Source organism: Herpailurus yagouaroundi, unplaced genomic scaffold (assembly GCF_014898765.1).
Source record: "Herpailurus yagouaroundi ecotype Mexico unplaced genomic scaffold, PumYag 181, whole genome shotgun sequence".
NCBI classification, from domain to species: domain Eukaryota; kingdom Metazoa; phylum Chordata; class Mammalia; order Carnivora; family Felidae; genus Herpailurus; species Herpailurus yagouaroundi.
The window spans coordinates 16,168,538-16,195,789 of NW_024412412.1; the positions used below are offsets into that span (position 1 = coordinate 16,168,538).

Below are 27,252 nucleotides of genomic sequence, written 5' to 3' on the forward strand. Positions count from 1 at the left end.
AAAACGCTGTGAGCGAAATGAGCACGGGGAGCACACCTCAAAGAGGCTAACTTGAGCCTATTCAAGTTAAAATAGACTCGACTAAGCCACCGAGGAGCTCCTCCGGGTGAGTCACGCCACCGCCCCTGCCCTCACTGATCCCAGCGTGTAAGCCTGCAGTCTGCAGACAGTTTGCTTGGGTGCAGATATAGGGAGAGCTTGGTGGGGAGGGGAGGGCAAAGGTGGGGAGCGGGGTGAGGGGGAGGAGTGAGAGGTGCCGGGAGGCGGTTAGGGGTCGACTGGCATGAAGAACCTGGGGTCTAGTTGGGAAAGAAAGGGGCAGCGAGGTGGAGGTGGTGGTGAGTAGCTGGGATCTGATTGTCCTCTTAACCTCTGGAGAGTGAGGGCCACCCCTGAGCTTCCCGAGGGGCATGAGATAAGGTAAAGAAGGAAGGAGCTCACCCAGATGGGGGAGAGAGCCGGGGTGCGCGGGCTTGGAATGGGGAGGCCAGTCCTGGGCGGAGGGGAGGGGCTACCAGTTACTCCTCCATGTGGTGAGACAGAAAGAGGCTTCCGGCCAGGTTCCCTTGGAACAGGTGTCGGAGTTGTTGGGAGAGGGGGCTGCAAGAAAGAGGGGCGAAGGAAACACTGATTGATTAGATGGAGGTTCTTGATGCCATGAAGAGGATGTCAGTTAGCAGGAGGAAATGTTTCAGAAAAGGCAAGATGTCCCTTGGGAGACCCAGAGAACTTAGGAATGGTCTGGAGCACTGACAAGATGTGAAGACAAGGAGCCTCCCGGAAAGTAAAGAATGATCATGCTTAATGAGCTACCCCAAGTATCCACTTCTATCCGTCTACCTTGAGCTGGAGAAATGGATTTGGATGGGGTTGGGTTTTCACAGTACTGTAGTTGGCTAAGGGTGGGGAGAGGCTGAACAGTGGAGTCCCACTCTGATTTGGTTGACACGCTGGTTTAGAGAAAAAAACCAATTTTTATAACCGACTTTCTCCCCTCTGGTGGTTTCTGAATATTGTATTCAAGATAGAAAAACTAGGAGTGTTAATATTAGCAGTTTGAGAAAATACATACAATTGCTTTAGTAATAGAAAAAAACAGACATGGAACATTTGCTTTCTCCAACGATATCCTTAATGCTTTTGCATAATATATGCTGATCAGACTGATTCAGGCTGGCCATTACATACTAAATGAAAATGCTTAAAGTATTACGGATGGGTTATTGCTTCTTGGATAAATTTACATGACACTAATCAAACATGGTACAATTTGACAGTAATATTTTAAGTCAGACACACACACACACACACACACACACACACACGCACACACCAGCGCCCTAAAAGCCATCCACCATGTCCAGAAGAGGACATATTCTTGGTAATATTGAGGGCTTTGAGATATTCCACATTCAAACAAAAGCGATTATTTTGACATTAGCTGGTCGAAGCCTTTTACTGACTTTTTGAATTCCCAATCATTTTGTTAATAATATACAGTCTGTGTGCAACGATCAGTTATAATCAAAGTAATTTTAGAGATGTGCTTTTTATTTCAGTATTTTATAATAGGAGATTATAATAGTAGCTATAGACAATGAGGGAGAAATTTGAGGCATCATAACAAAATAGTGCAAGGGCCTAAGTTATCCAAAATTTGCAATGGTCGTGTTGATAAAGACTGTGTAGTAACTCTGGGGATTATTTATGGTGGAATGCTAAGTGATAAAAGCCAAATATGATCATGTGCTTGTACAGTGTTTGCACTGATATCACGAAGTCTGTGTCTGGATGGGCACAGGAAGAAAACACACACATCCACAAAGAAACCACAATGGTGTTCTGGTGTTGAGACTGTTCTTTTCGTTCTTTTAAAATACTATTTTGCTTTCCTGTTATAATGTGGAGAACATCCTGTAATTACTATGGGAAATGTTGCAGAAAACTTGATTCAATTTACACTTGATTCAATAGGATAAAAGGACTCACTGAGGTTTCAGTATTAGTAAAATACTGTTTTTCTCCAATTATCATGTAGATAATAGCTGCGGCTTATGACTGTTTTATGGAATAGTTCTATTGGAGCAGATTTTTAGGGTAATGGATATTAGAATTTTCTAGTAGTTTTTGTTGTGTCTCTAGAGGCCTAGTACTTCTTCCAGAAGAAAATCAATCTTTGGTTCTTTCAACTGTCATTGTTTCTAGTATTATATACTTAGTAATATTACTAATTCTTATTCTATAATCTCTGCTTTCATGTACAGTATTTTGTTTTGCTAAAGGGAGATAGCAGTTTCTCTTAGAGGAAACAAATTTGTTTAAAAGTATTTTGAACAGCAGAGGGCAGCAAATTTACTAAACAAATAAGTATATTTACCAGTGGTTACAACTTCACTTTGACTTCCACCTTAAGAAACTGTATAACCAACAGATATACAAAATCCTGATTTATGGAGATATATTTCTGTGACAGAATGTGGAAAAGGGAGAATATCTACCTGCCTGCATCATATCTTAAAATGACAGTGTTTCATGAATTATGGTTTTGTAGATTGAAAATTTAATTTATAGTCTCATTGGGCAACCATCTAGAACCATGCCAATAGAAATGAGCAGAGAGAATGCCTCAAACAATGGTAATTGGTAATTATCTATAACTTTGGAACTTAATGAAAGGCATATACTTGAGTACAGACTTGATGGTAAAGAAATGCAAATGACAGAGCAAGAATTGTCTTTTCGCTGTGGTTGACCTATTGGATCCCTTTGGTTCCGCAACAATGTCATGTATTACGTAGCCATCTAGATCCACGGCTGAGGTACATAGAGGCCTCACAAAAGTTAGTGATACATATACAGATGGTCAGCCAGCAGAAATACACAAATACACACTCACAATCTCACTAAATCATGCATCACCTGGAATCTCAGGTTCCACGCGTAACCTGAAAGTTCCTTTGAGTTGTTTGACACCAATGGGAACACTGAAAAACTCACTTAGGAAGCGTGGTTATGCTTTACTCTAATTGCCCATTAAAAACAACAAAAAAGCAGATATACTGTTGCACACCTTTCTAACCTTTTTGGTTCCCATTTTGAAAAACCCAGCAAATCTGTGCTAAAAACAAATGTCATGTACCAGTGCAAGAGGAAGTATTTAAGAAAACCTAAAACTATAAATCAGACAGGATTCTTATTTAAAGGCAACCAATGGGGAACAATTTTTAAAGTTTTTGTGTTTTCAATAGTTTCAAACCATTTAGTTGCTTTTGGGGTTATAGAACTCTACGATTCTCCGTATTCTCACTGCAGGCATAGAATTTTGATGCCGAAAAGAAGTGCCAACGTAACTTAGTTCTTCAAAATTTATGCTCATGAGAGTTTAAAGCTTTAATGGCATTCCCTACTATGTTTTATATTTATTGTGGTTCCACAATCGATGATATACATAATTGTCAGCTGGGATCATTCCTTATGGTTCAAACCGTCAGATAGAACTCCCCAAATTTTTATACTTTAAGCTTTGACAATCTTCACTGATAAGGAAGTGTAAGTTCACTGAGGGTTTACATTGCATTTCAACTCTGCACAGTGCATGCGATGATTCTTTCTGTCTGCTTTTATCATTCTGTGCTGGCTAAGTTATTGTAGAGAAAGGTAATATCTTCATATTGTTTTCTATTTTCTCATGTATAGAGAGGTCCTGAATAAGTGCTTCCTTTCCTTTCCTTTCCTTTCCTTTGGGCTCACCTATAAATATATCCAAGCCAGATGGGATGTCAAGTTTTTATCAATATAATCTCAGCAGAGAGTTTTGTATGATTGCCTTATGGAATAAATTGTGGTTCAAGTCAGTTAAAGATAAATTCCTGGCAATTGCAAAGTACGTTTGTAGATCAAATGTTAGGCCCTTTTAATCAACGTTGTCAAGTTTATAGTCAAATGAATATCTACATGCTTCAAAAAGTTGCATTGACCTTTACTTTCCCGTTAAAAATAAAAATGCGTATTTCATTGATTCCTAAGGAAGAAGGGGATCCCTTTGGCCAGAGTCTGGGTAAAGACTTTTATTCAAATAGTAACGCCTCTTCTGCCCACCTTGTACTTACTCCAGGGAATCATGGAATTTGTGAGCCACGGTTGCGAGTAGCAGTGTGTCAAAGCTATTGTGTGTGCTGTGATGGAGACCCACTGTGCCTTTTGTCACTAAGAATGTATCGACTTCATAGAGAAGCAACAAAACAGGGATTCTGTCTCACCAGTTTTACCCACTAACCACAAGGGTAAAACCTATATTCTTTCATGCACTTATTAGTTCGATGACTATTCACTAAACACCCATCATGTGTGCTAAGTGCTAGCGGGCTAGGTGCTGGGGATACAACGGGTGCACTCGACATGGTCCTGCCTTCAAGGTGCTTAACATCCAGTGAGGGACACAGACAAGTAAACAGGCCATTACTATTCGGTGTGTGAGGAGGAAATGTGTGCTACAGACACACAGGAGGGAAGCTTTACACCCGGGGTGGAGGAGTCAGTGATGATGCCTTGGGGAAAAGAGACAAGGCCACGGGTGAGATGGGATTTTCCAGTGAAGAGAGAGGTGATGGAAAGAGCTTTTCCCTCCTGGCGGAGAGAAAGCCTGTGCAAAAGTCCAGGAAGGCAGACATTGAAGGCTATCTGTCTAGCTGGAACATGGTTAGTAGGCAGGAAGAGATAATGAGGCTGAAAAGGTCAGCAGGAACCCAGATCACAAGGTTTTTTGGAAATTACATTAAGAAATTTGGATTTTGCTCTAAGTATACTTGAGAGCCAGGAGAAAGTTTTGAGAAGGAAGTTTTATAAAGTTTCCTAAAGATTGCCCTAACTGTGGGGCGCCTGGGTGGCTCAGTTGGTTGAGCTTCCAACTTCGGCTCAGGTCATGATCTCACAGTTCGTGGGTTCGAGCCCCACATAGGGCTCTGTGCTGACAGCTCAGAGCCTGGAGCCTACTTCAGATTCTGTGTCTGCCTCTCTCTCTCTGACCCTCCCCCACTTGTGCGCCCTCTCTCTCTCTCTCAGAAATAAATAAACCTAAAAGAAAAAGAAAAAGATTTCCCTAGCTGTGGTGCAGAGACTGGACTGGATAATTAGGGAGAATAATTGGGTGGCTGTCACTGTAATCCAGGCAATGGGTACATTGTGGACCAGAAGAAGGGATATCTGTAGCATATGTCCTAGTGGTAGGACTTTGAGATCTTTGGGGGAGAAGGGAATCCAAGATAACACTTGGGAAGACTGGGCAGAGGAGGGGGTCATCTAGGAATTCAAAAAGGCAACAGAAAATTACCAAGAGGTTGTGTATAATTTACAAAAATTAAACAGGAGAGGAGCAAAGGAATGCTCACACACCATCTTGGGGTAAAAAGATGCGGGAGAGCATTCCATTGAAACCCCGAAGTTTTGTCTGTGTGCTTTTACATCACTCTCATTTAGCAAATCTGCTCTTCATCCTCTGTATCTTGTGGGTATCTTAAGATACGCCAGAATTGTACGTAAACTACATCAGTATATAGCCAGTCTCTGAGATACCACTGTGCACTTAGCCTTTTGGATTTTTTTCTAATTTAGAGAGCCAATGAGAATGAATTTCAGGATTGTTGAAAAGAAAAAGAGGATAATAGCTTGGTCCTAGAATAAAAAAAGCCTGGCCAAAATTACGTAGACTCCTAGCCCAAATCCTTTTTGCATAATGCTGGCCCCCAGCAAAATTGTTTAGGAGGAACAGAAATGTTGATTCTTTCTGTTTCTCCATAAGGTATCTGTTCTCATTTCCTTCCATTCCTTCCCCTCTTTTTCCTGTGGCTGCAGAGCCCTATCTGTACCCAAATCTCCAGCAATACAAATACTTCCAGAACTTTCTGTTCTTCTTTTTTTTTTTTTAAATTTTTTTTCAATGTTTATTTTTGGGACAGAGAGAGACAGAGCATGAATGGGGGAGGGGCAGAGAAAGAGGGAGACACAGAATCGGAAACAGGCTCCAGGCTCTGAGCCATCAGCCCAGAGCCCGACGCGGGGCTCGAACTCACAGACCGCGAGATCGTGACCTGGCTGAAGTCAGACGCTTAACCGACTGCACCACCCAGGTGCCCCTCTGTTCTTCTTAAAATACAAGTCTAACTTTGCACACCCATTAAATGAAAGACTCAAAGTTCCTCAAGATAGAGTCTGTGTTTTGTTCACTACTGTGTCCCTAGCACCTGATACCGAATTTAGCACATAGTTGGTGCTCAGTAAATGTTGAATGAGTAAATAATAGAAATATCCTGGTGAGGAAGCTTCTAAAATCAATCCTGTTGCCTGAGATCACAGCTCCTAAAGTGTTCCAATATAATCACAATGTTCTTATGCATTCTTAGAATGATTATTAATGAGCCTTTTATTATTTATATTTAAATCGGAGTCTCATTGTTGTGCATAATTATTTTTCTGTTTTCAATTTTATGCAATGGTAACATTGTGGTTCACGCAATTCTCATCCCAGAAATTTCAACGTATCCTGATATTCAATCATATAACCTAGTAAATGGGTTATAAGTTTGCACTAAGCCTGCAAACCAATGGTGTTCCTTTTTTTTTTTCTTTCAGTTTTTTTTTTGGTGAAGTTCTGTTACCCTAAAAGATGTGGGTTATTTGAAGAAAAGCAAAGATGGCTTAGATAAATATAATGCGTGAATTATGTGATTATAAGGTTTTTGAACATGTTTCTCAAGAACATAACCATAAATACAGGGTTTCAAAAGCTAAATGCAGGATGCTTATGTTGGGTGTGGTAAGGCAAAGGTTTCCAATCAAATTTCAGGGCTGGCCTTGCATTATATATAATAATGTGCTTTCTCGGATACTCTTAAGGGAGTAAACAAAGAAAACTCTCCTTTTCCTGTTCACTGACACCACCCCAAATTCTTCTAAGGCAAAGAGGAGAGTAAATTGCAAATGGCTCTCTAGAAGCAGGTTTTGATAGAAATGCAAAGGAATCATAGTTTCAAAGGGATCCTGTGGGCACTTATCTCGGAAGGAAAGCAAAGGACTTGGAAAGGAGGATGGAAGGAAATAAAAACCAAGACCGAGGAATAACCTGTTTGTTAAATTGCACTTTGAAGCGGCAAGTGGCTCTTTTCAAGTTTATATCTCTTTTTGTTTGCATACATTAAATAACTAGCAAAATTTCTGCAAAGTTAAATATAATCTTGATCCATTAGATCGACAATCAGGAAGCTTGAGGCTTGGTAACCTGAGAGAGATTTAATAAGAATCAATTAAAACAACTGTTTTTTCTTTTTTTTTTGAAAGGCATTTCAGAAATTTCCCCTTAATCCAAAGAAATATTAAGCAACAGATACGGAAGCCAAGGGGTGGAACTGTGTGGGTTCAGTTGTATCAGAGAGACTAATGAAAGATTTTTCTCATTAGCAATGGAGACTAGCAATTAAGACTAATAAGACAAGCCATTAGTTATGAATTTTTTAAAAAATTAAGCTCAGGGCCATGATGAGGCCCAGCTATAGTTATATGCCAATGGATCCCATATTTGGTTGGTAGGGGCAATAAATTAGAGCGTGTGTCTTCATTTCTCAGGCAATATGCACGAATCGTGACACAAAATAAACTTGATTTTTAAATAATGCCAAATACATAGGTTACGTTTGAGACAAAAATTACTAAACGATACAAAATCCAGGTCTCCTTGGGAACCCAGAAGCCTAGAGAACTAGCATCCTGTTGAATGACAAGTGCTTACGGGTCTTTCGTGCTGCAGAATTGATGACTTCCCAGGTTCATACTCAAAAATACTCCTTGGCTCAGAACGAAACTTTCTGGTGTCCACTTTTCTGTCTGGCGGATCCCAGTCATGCCTAGAAATAAACAACAAATTACATATAACATAATTCTCTATGCCTCAAGCTGTTCTATAAAACCATTGGCTATCTGTTTACAGAGTTAATTTTAGTATCGAGTTTTAAAAAGTACCTCAGGATAAAAAGTTAATCTGCATAAACACACCCCATTTACATGTTGTCTTACATAAATGATTTAAAGAAAGACTTTTATTTCATGTTCTATTTTCCTCTATTTTTTTTCTCTCACAAGTGACGATCCTGCTGGCTCCGTAACTCACACGAGGGGTTTACAGACCCGCATGCTGCCAGTGATCTGCCTGTAAACCCTTGGGATCATGTACAAATAGCAGCTGTGTATACTTGTGTTTAGAATAGGTGGCGGTTATGCTCCATTGAGTTACGTGAGTTTTGCACCACTCTGTGACCTGGCATCCTTGATCCAAAGCGACAAGGAGTAATGCACACGCCATGTTTCATCTTATTTATCCTGCAAATGGCATCCCAGTGTGTCTGTGAAAAGGACAAAAGTGTCCCTTGGATCGCCAGCCAGAGAAGCAAGCTGTGTGGTAGGGCAGAGCCTCCTTTGGTCTTACCCTTGGAAAACCAGAGTGAGACAGCCATCCTATTGCATAAGAGACCTTGGAAGCAGCTCTTTTTCCTGAACTAATATCCTTCAAAAGGCGGTCAACGAGGGACTTTGAAAGTAAAGCTTTTCTAGGTAGCCAGGGCTATAGAAGGCTTCCTTTGTGAGGATCTTTTTTCTGCGAGAAGAATTTTCTGACTATAGATGGGAGCAATTCTGACCCATGGAATGAGATTAAATTCTCACTCCGAAGCACATTGGAAATAGAAATGCTTTAAGAGACAGGACAATTGGGGACAAGTCCTGGCTTACCAGTAACTGATGACTGATATTCAACAGATGTATTTTGAGCATCACATGAGGCAATGTATGTGAAAGACATCTAGAAATTTTTAAGAGATTATCATATTTTTTAATGAGATTTATTTCCACTAAACATAGGACATATAATACATTTAAATTTGAGTTAATTTTGGTTCTCTTTAAGTGGCAGAGATATGATTTTGTGTCTAGACAATTATGTCTCAAATTTAAGACATCACACTTACAAACCTAGAGTTTATCACGAGGAGATTGGTATTAAAGTGAGGATCTCTTCATACATGATGTACATCTATTTTCATATCTCATACCCAATTTGATCACCAGTTACTCTTAATGGTACAATGGCATGTTGAATATAATATTTATGGGATGTTTATGATAGGTGGATGCTTAAAAATTAGTACTGATGCTAAATAATTCTTATATTTTCATTAATTGCTGTATCTCATGAGCTATGGCTTTAATCAGAGCTGAGTTGGGACATACTGGCTATATGAGCTGAATAATTTTATTTTCTAAAACAGTTGATTTCTCTCTAAAATGGGTTTAAAGTAGAACAAACCTCATTGAGTCATTCTCAGAATTACATGATATAATCCAGGAAAAGCACTTAGCATAGTGCTTGGTTTATCGTGAGCTCTCGATAAAGGTTACCTATAAGTAGGATTATTAGTCATAATCCTAATTAAAAAAATGCACAGTAACAGTGTGTTTATAAATTTTTATTTTCGTGTAAATAGTTTCTATAAAAACATTTCAGTGGGGAAATGAAAATTAGTATCATCTTGAAAAGCTGGTATAAATGAGTCACAGATAGACACTTACTAACTAATGCCTTATTTATTATTTATGAATAATTTTGCCTGCTTTCAAAGAGAGGCTTTTGTGTATGAGAGGGGAAATTTTAAGTCATGAACAGACCTAACATTTTGAATCTGAAGAAAATGAAAACGGCATAATCTCTGACATGCTATGCCAAAGGAAGTACATGTCCGTTATTTCTATTTATTATCTTCTGATATGCATTTATTGATCAAAAAGTAGAGATTGTGCACATGTTTTTTTGTTTCAATTTTTTAATGTTTATTTTATTTTTGAGAGAGAAAGAGACAGAGTGCTAGCAGGGGCGGGGCAGAGAGAGAGAGGGAGACACAGAATCCGAAGCAGGCTCCAGGCTCCGAGCTGTCAGCACAGAGCACGACGTGGGGCTCGAACTCATGAACCACAACATCATGACCAGGCGCCCTGAGATTGTGCTCATGTGATTATGATATTATGAGCCAAGACTGTGAAAACGTTTGGGGCGCCTGGGTGGCTCAGTCAGTTAAGCATCTGACTGTGGCTCAGGTCATGATCTCACCCCTTGTGAGTTGGAGCCCTGCATCGGGCTCTGTGCTGACAGCTCGGAGCCCGGAGCCTGCTTCGGGTTCTGCGTCTCCCTCTCTCTCTGCCGCTCCTCTGCTTGCACTCTGTCTGTCTGTCTGTCTCTCTCAAAAATAAATAGACATTAAAAAAAAAAGATTGTGGAAGTGTTTGTCACAATCCCAACAGGGGAGGTCAACATGGCATATATGTTGACTAATAAGGTTATACGCACAGTATCTTGCTAAGGTAAGCACTGACTCTTCTACTGAGTGCCATCCGGGCTTACTTGTATCCTAAACTAAACAGAGGCCACTTCTGGGGACAATGCCTTACTTTTCCGTCGAAGATCGATCTCTTGGTCGAAGTGGTGGAACTGGAGGAGGAACGTGCGGGGGAGGGATGGGGGAGGAGGCATCCTTAAAGACATCAGTGCCGTTGTCGGAGTGGCTTTTGGAGAGGGGTCTGTAGGTCTGGGTCTTTGCAGCAGGATGTGACTGAGCGCTGTAGGGTGAGTTGTACAGGCCTATCATGAAACACAGCACAATAAAACAAACAGAAGCAGAAAAACATTTTAAAAGTGCATTAAATTGTTTATACCCCACAAAACATCCAATGATTTTACCCAAGTTTTTATCGGCAAGCATATTCATCACGCATGCATCAGGCGGTATGTTCTTAATCGATTTATCAATATTATTAATCTATTAATCATTATTAATATATTAATTTATTAGCGATAGGTTCTGTACACAATCATTGATTGCAGTCAATCTTCAACAGTCATTTTAAAATTAGTAATGATTCAGGCTGGTATTAGGTATAAATCTACAGATACTCAGCAAATTTTCTCCTGGATAATATAAACAAATAACATAGTTAAGGTTTCAGGGGAAGATTAAAAATAGTTCATAGAACTGTTTCCAAATATCTCCTATTACTTTAAAAGCTCTGATTTACCTATGATAATTGACATGTTAATTGCAATCACGCAAAATGTAGTTTTTCAATTTTTTATTTTAGCTTATTTTTTTTTACAGAGTATGCATGAGTGGGGAGAGGGGCAGAGGAAGAGGGAGAAAGAGAATCCTAAGCAGGCTGCACGCTGCTCAGCCTGGAGCCCAACGTGAGGCTTGACGCAGGACTCGATCCCACGACCCTGGAATCATGACCTGAGCCAAAATCAGGAGTCAAGATGCTCGAGGGACTGAGCCACCCAGGTGCCCCAATCAAACAAAATATTGAGCAAGTTGTATATGTGCTGTGCAAGGCTTAAGGACACAAAATCCTCAGCAAGCTTGTTGTATATCTGAGGAAATGAGACACGAATAGAATTGTGATTGCAAATAATTGGTGATCTGACAAAGGCCAGATGAGGAAAATGCATATGAGGAATGAAACATTTTAGAGGATGGTGGATTGGTCAGAGAAGATATTATGGACCAGATGGCACTAGGATGAGCCCTGGAGAACTGGTTTGCGTGGGTCGGGGAAGAGGGAAGCAGAGATGGCTCAGGACAAAAAAAAGAGGCAAGACATAGCACAGTGGGACTCAGGGTTTGTAGAGAGGGAAGAGGCTAGTTACAGTTGCTTCGTCTACCAATTAAACGGCAAAACTATCTCAAAAGGGCTCTGCAAGGTTATATGTAACTATTACTCTTCAATTTATTAATTACTAATGGCTACAGAATTTCAATAGTAAAGATAGTAATAAAAATTCTGAATTTCCTGCCACCTCAGACTTGTGAGTTAAGTCAATTTTCACTCATCTGCTTCTCCTGAGGGTCCGTACAACTTGCCATGACAAATGGAAAGACAGTGTCTACACACGTACTGTTTTGCTTGGGTTCCACGGTCAGATGTCAACTGTACAGCTTGTTAAAAACATATGAGGCCCAAAATGGAGTCACTTATGCTAAGCACCCCCGTCACCCAGTGGAGACTTAATTACAGTTTTGAGCAGAAATGGCCCCTTAAACCAGACCATCAGGCATCGCCTGACCAGCAGGGGTGAGGTCATCTCACTCACAGACCCCTGCCCTCCCCTTAAAGCAAAAGGAACCTTGCAATAATCTCCTTTTTTTTTTTTTTTTTGCCCAGTGTAACTTCCTTGTTTGGCTCCCTTCTGCCTATAAACGTCTTTCATTTTGTACAGCTCCTCAGGGCTCCTTTCTATCGGCTAGATTGGATGCGGCCGCATTCGTGAATCGTGGAACAAATCCAATACTATCTTTAAAATTTACTTGGCTGAATTTTGTTTTAGAACAAGCTAAACACAGGAGGTGAGTTTGGAGTACCTGTGGCTTGGGATACAAGTTGAGGGAAAGATTTTCCTGGGCTTCCTGCTGCCACGTGGAAGAGTGAGGACCTAAATCTCAGAGGTCTTGCAGCTTGCTAAGCTCGTTCTACCTGTGTTTTCTTCTCTGTTTGTCTTTGGAGACTCCTAGCAGAGTCCCTGACAGTTAAAGGGCCTGGGTGCTGGCCTTCAGGCAGCAAGAAGGGGAGAACCTTATGCAGGCCTGAGGCCAGGCTGGCCAGGGGACCCCTTACAAGGGTGCAGGTGAACAGCCTGAGCCTCAGAGCCTGCTCTCAAGAAAGGAAACTGTTCAACAGTCACTAGCCTGGGGCTGAGTGGTGACAGGAGGCCCTATATAGGATCCCCTAATGTGACGCTTAGGGGAAAGGGAAGCATTTTGTAGGGATCCCTCACTCCAGCCCTGCCACCATTTCAGAAGATACCAACGCCCTCAAATACAAGTAGAAACGCCCAGAATTGAAGTCATGCCATTATGACTGTTGGCAACTCTGAGTCAGAAAAGTGGCCTCAGCAGAGTGGGATTTTTAAAAACCCTTCAATGAATGGTTGCATTTTGGGAGCCAAAGCATGGACAAAGTCACAAAATACTTTTGCTTGACTCGTTTTTTTGTGAAGTGTATCTGAAAGATCTTACGCAATTGTGATCACTCTCTCTGCTGATAAAAAGAGATCTTTATCTTATTTTGTACCCCAGTTACAGTGTGTTCTTTCAAGCCGTCCTTCATACTTTGGTTAAACATTCCTGAAGCTGCAAATAAACGGACAGTGTGAGAATGAAGGAGACAAAACAGTATTAGTTCTCATTTCCATGGGAAAAGATCGATCCTTTTGTTATGCATGCTTTGAGAAAAGAAAAAAGAAAAGCATCCTCTTAATTGTCTACACTGAAAACATGCGCTCAAACAGTGGTAACACAGTGAGTGGGAAGTGACTCCCAGCATACAGTATTCATTGCGAGCAAGAACCCCGTCCTACCTGCATTATATGTATAAGGAGTATTATACATGTCTGTGTCATCATCTAGAAAATGAAACATAAATATCATGGTAATACACGTTCGGTCACCATATCGTAACAAGACAGTAGAACTTCAGAGAAACAAAAACAATTTGGTAGAAAACCAGGGTCTCTTGCCTGGTGCATAACACCATTTTTCGAATTTTCTAATACTGCTTTGTTCCCGAGCTGCTGCGGTTTGACCTCGCTGGTCCGTAACATATTTGCTGGGTTGCCCTCTCCCCAGCATGCAGGGCCAGGGCTTTTTCCTCACTTCCTGGGCCAGCCTTCTCTTCTGAATCATGAATTTCCTCCGGAAGTGCTTTCGAGATCTTTTGTGAAGCTAGTGAGACCTACCTCTGCTTTCTCTCTCTCTCTCAATCAGCAGCTGGCATGGGTGGACAGAGGAACAATGACAGCGCCACACCCCACACCACGCCAGACTGTGGCTGGGGAGGGAGGAAGGGACCAGAGCACCTGGCACCCCTCCAGGGTCACCTAATAAGAGGCTTCTTGGCAGCTCAGGGGTGAGGCAGCAGCCCAGGTGTCTGTGACTTGAGGACGGTAGAAGGAAAACAAGGAGGAATGTTGAAAGAGGGACCGCCATGGAGTTGCTAGGGTCTTAACGTTTTGTGTGAACCGGAACTCTACAGGAGGATACGTGTATACCCTTTGGCCTGGAGGATCCGATCAGAGAACAGAACAACACACATACCCGGCTTGTGTACCATGTGGATCTGCTTGAACATCGTCTTGTACCAGTCCTTCGGTCTGTCAACTGTCTGTAAGAGAGAATGTTCAGTAGTTACAAAACCGGTTCTGAGTCAACCCTGCTTGCCCCTCCACGTTTTTCTTTCTACATTTTATCTTTTCTAATAGCAGGTTTCTGTCTGTGATTACAAAAAAGAACAAAAACCTATTTCATGATGACAATACTAGTAACTTACCTAGTTATGCATGGGGTTTGTAAATATGTTACCCCTTTAGGTTGAATTTAGGCTGAATTGGGACATTATATGCTGTGGCCAAATCGCACTTGCGCCCAGCATTAGATAGTTGATATTTGTACAAACATATTTATATAAAACGCACTGAATAAAAGTTGTAGTGTTGTTATAGTTTGTTGAACTCCTTTTGGTGGTAATTAGCATTATCCTTAAAAACATTTTCGTGAGGGTTCTGTTGAAAACATTATTTTTAGAATTAACTAGGGAATATTTTTTACTGTATTCTGATCAGCTTAGACTTAGAGAAATAAAAATATGATATTTACGGGGCGCCTGGGTGGCTCAGTCGGTTAAGCCGCCGACTTTGGCTCAGGTCATGATCTCACGGTCCATGAGTTCGAGCCCCGCGTCAGGCTCTGTGCTGACAGCTCAGAGCCTGGAGCCTGTTTCGGATTCTGTGTCTCCCTCTCTCTGACCCTCCCCCGTTCATGCTCTGTCTCTCTCTGTCTCAAAAATAAATAAACGTTAAAAAAAAAATGATATTTACTAGGTTAAGTTCATTAAACCCCGAATGTAGTACAGTCAAGGGTCCTGCGGTAAATCTAAAAAAATGTAGACATTGTTTAAAACTTTTTTTAACATCATAAATAAATGTATGCAGCATTTGCTTTGCTAAACTATAAATTCCTTGAGAGTAGAAGCTCTTTCCACATGCCTGGATTAGGACACGATAGAAACTGGGTTGTAGTGGAAAGAAGAAATTAACGTCACCTCAACCTAGATTCAAGTCTTGCTTCCTTTAATTATTGTTTCATACTTCCTAGCAGTATGAATTTAGATCATTTAGGTAAGCTTTTAGAACCTCAGCTTGTCCTTCCTAAGATGAAATAATTATATCTACATCATAGGATTGTGATGGAAATGGAATGAAACCATGTATATAAGACCTAAAACAATGCCTAGAATGTAAGAAATGCTCAATAAATAGTAACAGTCAGTAGGGAACATAACATATTTATAGAATAAAATAATGAAAGAACCCAGGTCATTGGATGGAATTCTACCTGATTACATACCTGTGAAAGTAGACCTACACTTTTATAATCATAATTAAAGATTTTGCTTGGCAAGATCTTCATCTCAACGTTTCCAGAAATACTCCAGCAAGAAACCCAATCATTCTGTATATAGTGATAAATACACCAGATTTTCCAAGACCATTCTCTTGATATAAAATATTCTGTTAGGACTGCCACACAAATATTCTTGTATTTTTTAAAAGACTGAGCGTTCCTTTAGATTTTATATCCTATTTTTTTCCCCTCAGAAATGTGGTAATTGCATTTTTCATCTGGAAATTGAGGGTTTTGTGCCGCATCTAATTTATTTTGGTCTCTGAGCATACATGGTTCTGATAATCACAAGAAATATAGATTAATATTAAGAACTGCTTGACTTTGTTCTGAGTCACCTCGTCATTCATTGTAGGCTCTTTCTACATTGGAAAAGCTTTGAGGAGATTGTTAATTGACCTTATTTTCAAATGATGGGAGCTGGTGGGAGGGGTGCAGTGATGAATCAGGAGTTTAGTTATTATTGGCTGATTTAAATAAAGTGGCTGAACATGTATCTTTAAGGGACACTTTCATAAAAGATCAGTTTCTCTTTTGTTAAGCTCTGTTTCCTTTATGTCTTCAGCAATAGAAAATAAGATGTAAGTCGGTGCAAACATGTTTCCCAGCCATACCTGGACACAACAAATAGCAACAAGGAAGCCTAAAGAAGTGAGTTATATCCCTGTATATGGCAGTGTATCTTGACAGACAGGATTTTTTTTTTCTTCACTTGCTGGAGGGCACATATCAGGCAGGAGCTTAGTTTTGCCATCTGCTAGCTTTATATGGTGAGCACAGAGATGCCAGGAAATGCCCAGTGGTTGGCAAAGAGGAGTATGAAACTGGTGTAGGGCAACACTAAAACTCTTTGTCCCTTTCTAAAAGAAGCACTCTGGGCATTTGAAGTTTCTTTTATAAATGGCATCATGGACATGTTATGTCTAATACTGAGATTAAGTAAATAGAAGTCTACTCAAGTTTAAGGAAGTTTGCTTTTGTATGTGTCCTTCAAGGTTACTTTGTATGGGCAGTAACTATTAGCAATTCACGATTCACTTGTTTTCTATAATCTTGGCAGAATTCACCTGGATTTTACTTTTCTACAGTTTACAAAGTATCAAAACTCGATGTTGATTTATCACGCAGAGATTTCCAAAAAGGGAAAAGACACATATTTTCTACGTACGAGTATACAGTGATTCTATTCTATTTTTGCCCCTTTCCAGCTTTGAAAATGCTCGAACGGTGTTATATTTGAACTGGAAAAAAAAAAAGAGTCTTGTATTTCACTTAACTAGCTGGCTTTAATTAGACAGCCTCCTGGGATCTGAACCCCAGCGATTTTTGTTGTTGTTAAGAATGGCAGTAAAAGGCTAACCCAGACGTCCCAGGTCACATGAGAGAGGGCAGACTGGGGAGCCTTCATTCAAATAACTCAAAGGTACACTTGTTGACTTTTGGCTTTCTAGAGTTTCTAGCTTACAAAATTCTGTTTCCTTGGTGTAGGCTGGTTGTCTAAAATGAGGCTACAACATGATACACTGAGACAGTACTGCCTTTGGTGGATACGCTGAGCAGAAAGTCCATGTAAAGCAATTTGAGTCTGATAATCATTACTCTCTACACGGATGAGAAAGAAAAACAACCTTGGAGATTCTTGGCCTGCTGTGGCTCAGAGACGGCCTGACTCAACATTTATAAACACAGCTATACTTGGGGATGTGCTTGGCGAGGCTGAAAAACAGGGAACGCAAGTAAGAGTCTTCACAGACCTGTACCTTGTGCGTACAATTTTAAAAGTCTAAATAAGAGCACAGCTGTGCCTAAAAATGACGGTTCCTTATAGGGAACTTCTGGGTTGCTTACATTTTATTTCCCATTTTACAGAAGGGGAACCAGCACTGAATGTTTAGTATATGTATTTGCATATGCATATCTAAACATGCTTTTGATTTGCACGTAGGAAGACCACTAGAATTTTAATATCACTTGATTTTCACTAACCTTTGACAATGTCTGGTATTTTTCCTTTGGGAAACTAAGAAGCAAGTCTTTGCTGCTTAAGAAAATTATGTCGGATGGATAAAAAAAACTGGTCCAGCTTTTCATGTTGTTTCTTATATATCATTTATCATGTTAAAAACACACCCAGAGGTCTCAGACACAATCCTTTCAGACAGAATCTACAACAAGTTAGAGTCAGGAATATCCTAATTTGTGTATATACTATGACTCGAGGGTCGATTAAGCAAAACCAATGACACCATACCTGTCTGACACTGCATCCCTACGTTATTTGGAAAAAAGATTCCAGTTAAACCATTTTGAGTCAGAAACCTTCAAAGGGAAACAAATGACAAAACACCGTCACCAGAAACATGCAGTTGTCTTAAGACCGTTAGTCACAATCCCTGAACTTTTTCTGTGACTTAAATATGACAATCATCAGTTCCAACATAGATTGTTAGGACTTGATAATTAGTCACATTCAGTGTTCCCAGAATCTAGTGCGTCTACAACCCCATCAACTGCTGTGCAGGTTGACTTTCTGGCTTGCAATTCTGATACAGATGCTTGGAATAATCCATTTTTTAACTCTTCTCTCAGAACGCGCAATCCCCATCTATGAGAAATGCAATCTTACCACTGCTTTTTTTTTTTTTTCCTGATCTCTTTCCCATTCGTTTCCTCTATCCACTATTGTCTTTGCACCCCCTCCCCACCCCCCGCCCCCAGGGTTTGCATTCCAGGGAAGCAGCTCTTGGCAACACCCCTGCCAGGTAGGCAGGAGTATGCAGCCTGAGCCCTCTCCTTGCAAAGCCCCCCAGTTCACCTGCAGACGTGCTGCGGCCCTCATCCTGGCTTCCAGAGTCTTCCTTCTGCCGGCTAGCACAAACCTTCTGTGCGAGTAGACTGGTCAGCGAGCAGCTGCCTGCCCGGGCTCTCAGTAGCTGCCTTTGCTGCTGCTGAGCTTTGCCAGAAGGGGCTGCCCTGACACACTGAGCAATGCTTTGGCAGAGTTTAAAGCCAAAAAAAAAAAAAAAAAAAAAAAAAATCCAAACACTTTCACTTAATATCCCTGAGGGCTCACAGCAGGCACAGCTGAAGAGGGACACTAAAATGTGTATTTTTCTTCACAGTTTTTTTTTCTTTCCATGACATTAACTCCCTTTGCTGCAATCATCTCACCGCCCAGCTGCCAATTCACGGCTCCCAAGCTCCTGATGTTAACACACATCCATTTCAAGAAACAAATCCCTGGTTTATTTGCAAAGCAGTCAAAGCATTCACCTTGTCTCGTTCCTTCTCCTTTCTCTCTATTGCCCTAACGCTCCCTGGAAGAGGTGAAACAAAACAAAATATACCTTTATTGTTCAACAAAACTCACAATCTTCGTGATTTTCGATTAAGATGCAAACACAGATTCTGCGATTAGCTTCAATCCACAGTTCTTTTCCTCTTTCTCTGCCACATACAACATAGTATTCACGAGAACTCAAATGGCATAGAGGGCAATCCTCGTTATATAAGACCATAGGAATGCACAAAGCCGTTGACAATCCGGCCTTTGTAGAGCCTGGGCATAGCCCTGCAGCCACCACGCTGGCATTTCCTACCGTTCTAATTGCGGTGGGGATTCCGGATTCATCCACGGGCCCGATCCCCGGGTAGTGGGGGGCTTTGATGACCGTCACTCTCTTCTCCTCCTCTGAGGATCTGTACAGTGGTATGGAGCTGCCCATGGTGCCGTCCAGAGACTGCGCGTGCTGGGGATAGGTCTCTGTGGAATCTGCGGAGAAAATTTGGTGACATATCATGTATTTGATGCGCAAGGACTCATAAGTTGACGGCGCCTCTTGTATATTTATGCCAACTGTAACGTAGAATCTATTTCCATCGCTCTCTCTTTTGACCCATTTACCTTGCATTCGAGCCACTCGTTGTTAGCATGTAGGTATATACCCAACAGAAGAGTAACAACAAGATCCTCGTCGTTGTCTGAAGAAGGGGAGGGGGAGGGTGACATTTGTGGAAGGACCGCGTGGCTGTGTAGCAGCCACTGTTAAGACAGTACTTTACATCTATTAGCTCACCTCACCGTCCATTTAATTAATTAATTACTTTTTATTTTGTTACAATTTTTTAAATATTTATTTATTTTGAGAGAGAGAGAGAGAGAGAGAGAGAGAGAGAGAGAGAGAGAGATTTTAGAACACCAGCAGGGGAGAGGCAGAGAGAGAGAGGGAGAGAGAGAATCTCAAGCAGGCTCCGCACTGTCGGTGCAGAGCCTGACTCAGGGCTCGAATTCAGGAACTGTGAGATCATGACCTGAGCTGAAGTGAAGAGTTGGACACGTAACCAACTGAGCCACCCTGGTGCCCCGTGGGGAGGCTCCGTTTTATAGATGAGGAGGCAGACCGAGACATTATCTTTGTGAAGTTGCTGACTACTGTTATTTGAAAGCACCGGAATGTCCTCTTAGAGCAAAAGATAGGACTGTTGAGTCTACAGCAGCAATTTCATATAAATAAAGTGAAAACAAAAATCACATTAAGAAATCCCCACATCCAAACACATACTTAGATGGGGTGAAGGCTCATGGGTTAAATGGATGATTTCAAATTATTAGTGCTGATTTTTATTTTAGTAGACACGATGGCCAGATATCTTGGCTGTTACTTTGAAGCATAAAACCCACGACTTGCCCCTTGAGTATAAAAATTGCCCCGAGCTTATAAACGAGATGAGATTTATCATGTTCCTAGCTTCATGCCATCGTTAGTAACTTTTAGTATACTTTCATAAGAAACAGAGAGGACACATACGTACGGTACATTCCACTTACTCTTGGTTCACAGATATTTATGAAGATCAACAGGATTACCATTCATTTTGTACAATGGATAATACGACTTCCTGCTGTTTTGCAATAAATTTCAAAATTTTGGTGAGCAGGAATGATTCTTTGCCGTAGTTTGTCTGATCTGGTACTCAGAAAGGAAGGTCTCTCTCTCTCTCTCTCTTTAATGTTTGTTTGTTTGTTTGTTTGTTTGTTTTAATAAAAAAAATCTTTATTTTTGAGAGAGAGACAGAGACAGAGACAGAGCACGAGCAGGGGAGGAACAGACAGAGAGGGAGACACAGACTCCGAAGCAGTCTCCAGGCTCTGAGCTGTCCGTGCAGAGCCCGACGTGGGGCTTGAACCCATGAAAGCAAGTTCATGACCTGAGCCAAAGTCAGACTTCCCACCGACTGAGCCACCCAGGCACCCCAGAAAGGTGTACCATTACTTGATGACATATATATGCATATATGTGTGAATATATATGCAATCTATCTATTGATCTACATTACATATTGTAATCTAGTAATGGTACTTCAGGGTACCATTACTTGATGACATATATATGCATATATGTGTGAATATGTATGTAATCTATCTATCGCAAAACATATGATAGTATTTTTTTATTTGTTTATTTTTTACTTGAGAGAGAGAGTGCAAGCAGGGGAGAGGAACAGAGGGAGGGAGAGAGAATCTTAATTTTTTTTTTGAGAGAGAGTGCACACACGTGCACACAAGTGGAGGAGGGGCAGAGGGAGACCTGATGGGAGGCTTGATCCCATGACCCTGGGATCATGACCTGAGCCAAAACCAAGAGCTGCTCAACCGACTGAGCCAGCAAGGTGCCCCATATATGACTGTATTTTTGTAACAAATTTACATAAAAGTTCATAAGTAAGATTTTAAAAGATTTAACTCATCATTGTAAGGATAACTACAGATAGGACTCCTGTAAGCTAAAATCTATTGTAACACTAATAACTGCTATTGCTATTATTATGGCTATATTCAGTTTAGTTTGCAACAGAAGAGCATTTTAGATACATTTCTGATGAAGAATGAATAAGGCTAGGAAGGAAACGGTATCTTTCCCAAGCAATTCCAAATGTGATATTTGACTCTGATTTCCCATTTAGTTCCAAAAAGTGTTTGAGTCAGGAACCATGATGGCGGTATTTCTATTAAACAATAAATAATTTTTGAGCACCTCCTATGTGCAAAGTCCCAGCCCAAGCAAAGAGTATGAACTCTGTCTTCACATATGGTTCGTTAGAGTCAATGAGTTTATAGCTTATATAAGTTAGCCTTTTATTGTATATTTCTTTTATAGGTCCACTACCTCTCATTTTTGTAGTCTTTTGTCCTCAGCTTAATATAAAGTTTCTCAAAGCAGGATAGATTTGTATATTCTCAGAACCTATCTCAGCACTGGCTGATTGGAATTTGTTCCAGTGGGACAAGGGACATTTCTTTCCTTGTGGTATGGCTTATATGTAAATCTACCCATCAGTATGTTCTAATAAGAAAGACTGTCTACATTCAAGTATTTATGTATTTTGTTTCTCGGGGTGGGAGGGACAAAATTGTGTGTATTAAGACAGGTAATGAGGAAAAAGAGTCAGACTTTGATGATAATTATTTGAGAAAACATTATGGCTAGAATAATTTGTAGTTTTACTAAGGGAGTGTGATGATGCATAGCTATATAAAAAATCTAGGGGGGCCTGGGTGGCTCAGTCAGTTAAGTGTCTGACTCTTGATTTCAGCTCTGATCATGATCTCATGGTTCATGGCATTGAGCCCCACGTCGGACTCTGTGCTAACTGGGATTCTCTCTCTCTCTCTGCCCCTCCCCCCTTACGCACACACATGCTCCCTCCCCCCCGCTTACAAAATAAATTAATAAACATTTTGTAAAAGTCTCGATATAAAGGACTCCTGTTACAATACTGCACCATGGACTGATTGTTTCAGAGCAGTGTCTGGGCACAAGGACGTCCTACTTTCTTACACTCTAAAAGGACAGCATTATAACATTCACAGGTGATCCCCACGAGCACCATTAGAGAAGGCACAAGTATATTTAGACTTTTCTTTGGTGAGTCTCAGGGCTCCATGTGAGTGTTCCAGAGGCTCTGTTGACCACAGAAGCTGAGTTTCATAATGCACACGCTGATTGTTCCCGGGTAAGCCTGGATGGCATCATGTCTTTCAACGAACAAACGGGGCTGGGGGAGAAGAGGTCCTGCCTGCTGTTTAAGGAGGAGAGGAGAGTGGAAGGCCTGTGTTCTGTTGCTGTTTGGCGGTGGCCGGAGGGATCAGTCTCAGCCTTTCTGAGAGGTGTGCTGCCTGCCCTCTTTCCTCTGCCTTCCTCCCGGCTGTCCGGAGGGAAGCCTTCCGGTCCCTCAACATCACGGGACCTTTCTCAGCTTGAATTCGGATGACGGCTTGATTTGGTTTGGTTTTTAGTGTTTTGGGGTTTTGCTTTTTTACATTGTTAAAAACTAAGAAATACGTTGTTTTCTAAACAGGCCTACTATATTTGCCACATAAAAGTGTTTGTGATCATACAGTACAAGTTCTTATCCACGAGCCTTCAAAAAAAAAAAAAAAAAAATCACAGGGCCCGTGAAATGATACGCTTGAAAGTGTGTATGAATGTTCAAATGTGCATTTTTCTTTTTCTGGAGGAGAGCTCTCTCTTTCATCTAATTCCTAATCCTCAAAGGATTAAGAACTCTCTCTACAGCAACTTCAGGGATCATTATTTAAAGGAACTCCTTTCGAGCCCTGCGTCGGGCTCTGGGCTGATGGCTCGGAGCCCGGAGCCTGTTTCCGATTCTATGTCTCCCTCTCTCTCTGCCCCTCCCCCGTTCATGCTCTGTCTCTCTCTGTCCCAAAAAAAAAAAAAAAATAATAATAATAATAATAATAAAATAAAATAAAAAAAAATAATAATAATAAAATAAAATAAAATAAAATAAAAAAATAAAAAAAAAAAAAGAAAGGAACTCCTGTCCCAGGCCAATGGTCTTCTGGTCTCCGTTCAAAGAGCGTTTTGCTACTTTGTGAGGAGATAGTTTACTATTTACTGTTTTTGTGAGGCAGCTGTCCCCCTGTTAGACTGTTTTAACTGTGAAGCAATTCTGTATATATGCCAAGAGAATTTTCTACAGTGAAAGCTTTTCCACAAAAGAACGGGCTGTTTTGAACATGGATGGTATTTTCCATCCATGGAAATGCACTACATGAATGTTGCGGTGGGGAGAACTCCCCTGTCTGACTGTCCACCTTCTCTCTACTTCAAACCGCAGACACTTAATAGCTGTTTCCAGGCTCAGCTATAGATGTAGTCATTGTCTTGGGATAGCTGGATGCCTGTTTTCTCCAGTGACTCCTCTGCTCTTAATTCTCCCCTAGCATAGGTTCATTAAATACTGGAGTGTTGAATATCCCACCTCTTTGGAAAAATTACTCTGATGTTTTTCTCATGCGGTTTGTATTTGTTATATGAAATTGTCATGAAAATCATGACCGCAAAAGACTTACCAAGTGACCGGCCATGCTGCATGATAATGCTTGAGTTGAGCGAGCCTGGGAGAGAGTAAGCTGAAGGGGAGAACGGCCTTTGATAGTAACTCATTGGGCTCACAGCACCTCCTGAGTTTCCATTCACTGTTATCTGGCTCTGAGAAGAGAGTTGAGACATCCAGGCAAAGTGAGAAATATAAGGAACGCAACCGTGTGGATTTACATATCATGAAGAGCAATCTATCCTATTCTAAAAGAAATCAATCTTTTCTGGCAAATCATCAGAAAGGCATGACAAACCACTGGCTTCTCCCTATTGCAATCTCATTTAGTACTTTATGGGTCTCGTTTTGGTTTTTTGAGAATTTATTGTTTTGATTGATTTATATCTGAGGATATTATATCCCCAGCGAGATCTCAAGATACTTGTTGGAGATAGTCATATATGTGCCACTTTTATGTTTTTTTATAATGTTCGACCTGTGCTAATAACATAGTAGATATTCAATGGACACGTATTCTAATTGAATTGGATTAACTTAGTTCACAGAGGCTGAGCTCACCACTATTAAGGATGCCTCTCTATCCGCAACACAGCGCCGAGCATGGGCACAGGGGGAGATTACATAATGCATGCAAATGAGACGAAACATTAGTAAGAGCATTTGGTTAAAATACTTTACAGCTGAATACACACAAATACCAATAAAGAACCATCATTTGCGAACCTTTTCTACTTTTCTACTGATCCTAAAACAAATTAAACTTCTACAATACAGGCCTGAAATGTAGGTAGTCAATTACTTACATATTTCCTTGATTTGTCATTTTAAAGCTCATGTTTTGAAAATGGCCAAGAGTTAATTTAATTTCATATTTTTATAGCCATACCACATCTGCCCTGGGGTCAATAAATATTCCATCACAGTGATTGTGCTTACTGATTAAGTGCTTCTCTGAGCTATTACAGAAACCACTCTCCTGTCACAAACCACCATATCTTATAGGTCTTATACCTGAACAGCACTGGACATTCAAATGATCCAAGGCACTGGCCCACCCAAATGCCTCAGAGCCTGTCTAGAAGTTTGATAAATTACCTGAGAATATTTTTGCCACCTTGCCCAAATTGGTTTGGTTGTTCTTTGTAAATATAATTATGGTACTATTGCTATAATGTGTTACAATGAGTGTTAAAAGCAGAATTCTTATGAAAAACCATCATGTTACTGTGTTACTAAACTTAGAAAAGTTGGCTTGAATCCTATTTTGATAGTTTCAATAATATTGATTATGGGTTAAGAAAGTAAATATTGCGGATAGACTTCATCTTTCATCATGTTAAACGGACCAGGATTTTACTAATGAAATAATACCGTTAGAATTTTAGAAAATACTTTATTGTTATAGTGTAATACTTATTAGGAAAATCATCTCATGGACGACCTATGTGCAATTTGAACCGCAACTTGAAACTAAGTTCAGTTCCAGTTAGCTCTGATTGTGCCTGTAAGACTATATGTATGTAGGCCTTTCAGGCTCCTAAGGAGTCTTAAATATAGCAAATTGAATTGGTTAGTACATAATTTTATATGCTATTACTGTTCTGTATTTTTGGTTAAAGGCCCTACTATTCCTTGAAGTTTTAAAATGGAGAACTATTGAAAACATAGTAGAACATGGAGAATCCCAGGACCACTGAGCCTCTGGCTGTACTGACAGGTAGGGTGTTAGCCCTGCAAAGTGAAGGTTTTTTGTTTTGTTTTGTTTTGTTTTTTCTGTAGCCAGTCACTAATGGGAACATTTCATGGCAAAGTTTTATACCCAACCATTGAATGAATACTAAACCCCATTTAAGGTATTGTTAAGTATTTAAGAAAGATACTAAAAAGTCTTTTGTCTTCTATAATTGCGATGTCTTGAAAAGCATGTGACTTATACTATTTCTCCCTGCATGAAATTTTCAGGTTTATGACATTGACATGACATAAAAATTATGTAGCACAACTACATAATCCCTGTGCTACAGGCACCTGGGTGGCTCAGTCAGTTAAGCAGAACGGTCAGGGATGTCAGAGTCAGCTTCCTGAGCGCATGTGGGATGGTTGGGGAGAACTCACCGGAGGAGCAGGACAAGTCTGTAAGTGAGAGAGTCTGCGGTGTGGCTGTGGGCAGGGAGGACAGGAGCGAGGGGAAGGGGTTTGCAAAAAGCAGTGTGAAAGGCTTGGGGGGGGGGGGTGGTCTATGCAGGTGTGAAGGCCCCAGATCAGCAGGTGGTGACAGAGTCGGTGAGGCTGGGCTGGGGTCGCCGTCAGGTAAGAAGTGGTTCAGTTCAAAAGCACCACAGAAGGAAAAGCGTGAGGAGGCTTCTGGTGTGCTTTGCCTGTGAGCCCGTGAAGCATTTACCTCTGGCACATGGGCAGCTAAGTTCTGGTTTCCAGGCTGAGTATGAGGGAAACATAATAAGAGATATAAATTATTCAGTTAATAAGAACATCTCTTTTTGCAACGTGGCAGAGAAGGCTTTATTCAGCTTAATCATCAGCTGTATTTGCAAGCCCTTTTAAGAAATATATTCAAAGGATTAGTTACCGGCATTCAGTACAGAGCAAGCATGAAAAAGTGAGGAAAATAAATCCAGTAAGTGTTTTTGGAAATAAGACCAATTTTCATGTAGCACTGCGTTGTAATTTTGGGTGGGGGCTTGAGAGGCTTGGCATCATGGAATTTTTCCCTCAGAAGTTTTGTATTGTGTCCCTGTGACAGCAAAATAATATCAGGTCGTCTATTGGTCAGCAAAATTCCTTTCGCTTCAATAGAAAAATCTTAGAGCAGATTTCCCCCGACTGCCTCCCCCCTGGAAATAATCCCCTCCAAAAAAAACAGGTTACCCCATTTTTTTCTGACTTACAGATCTAAAGAACGATGGAACTAAAAACAATTAATTGGAAAGGATATTTTGATTTCACTATAAAACACTAGAAGAATTGAACTTTAAAATATCCTAACTGTGCAAATGGAGACACCTGTTTGTGAAAATGAAGTGAAGACAAAAACCAGCCCCTGATGGTGGTTAGAAGGTACCTTAGTTGGTTAGAGCCACTGTTGGTTTTAAGTCTTAGGTAAAGGAGAAAGAAACGGAGAAAAATAAGTTTTAATGCCTCCAAGGCTATATAACCCAAGAGGCTAAAAACCATGGTGGAGGGGCTGTCTGTCAAAGGAAGAGAGCGGATGGCCCATTACAGGCTTTCTAGCTATCTCTTCTGACCATTGTCATGTCTACCCACACATGTCAACTGTGATGATAAACATCAGCCTCATCATGAGTAAATGAAACTTTGAAGCAAAAAA

The 27,252-nt window shown here is 40.7% G+C and overlaps 1 protein-coding gene and 2 long non-coding RNA genes across 48 annotated transcripts in view; 2 read left to right on the plus strand and 1 right to left on the minus strand.

Annotated features, from left to right (window-relative positions):
- Positions 1-27,252, minus strand: part of SORBS2 (sorbin and SH3 domain containing 2) — a 351,293-nt gene that overhangs the window by 49,981 nt on the left and 274,060 nt on the right. For 22 of the 46 annotated variants that reach the window (XM_040489964.1, XM_040489961.1, XM_040489969.1 and 19 more), the window contains 7 exons: positions 23,920-24,058; positions 19,142-19,314; positions 14,178-14,244; positions 13,442-13,486; positions 10,486-10,675; positions 7,781-7,895; positions 442-600 (listed from right to left, as the gene is read on the minus strand). In XM_040489964.1, the coding sequence (XP_040345898.1) occupies positions 442-600; positions 7,781-7,895; positions 10,486-10,675; positions 13,442-13,486; positions 14,178-14,244; positions 19,142-19,314; positions 23,920-24,058 (888 nt within the window). Of the gene's footprint in view, positions 1-441; positions 601-7,780; positions 7,896-10,485; positions 10,676-13,441; positions 13,487-14,177; positions 14,245-18,357; positions 18,510-19,141; positions 19,315-23,919; positions 24,059-26,307; positions 26,344-27,252 lie in introns of those variants that run through there. The other 24 variants (XM_040489956.1, XM_040489954.1, XM_040489960.1 and 21 more) reach the window with 9 other exon arrangements.
- LOC121039704 (uncharacterized) overlaps positions 1-27,252 on the plus strand; it is a 104,183-nt gene that overhangs the window by 25,009 nt on the left and 51,922 nt on the right. The gene's annotated exons all lie outside the window — the stretch shown is intronic.
- Positions 2-27,252, plus strand: LOC121039705 (uncharacterized). Its single transcript, XR_005794941.1, has 2 exons — positions 2-106; positions 26,815-27,252. It is a non-coding gene; the product is annotated as an uncharacterized LOC121039705 (long non-coding RNA).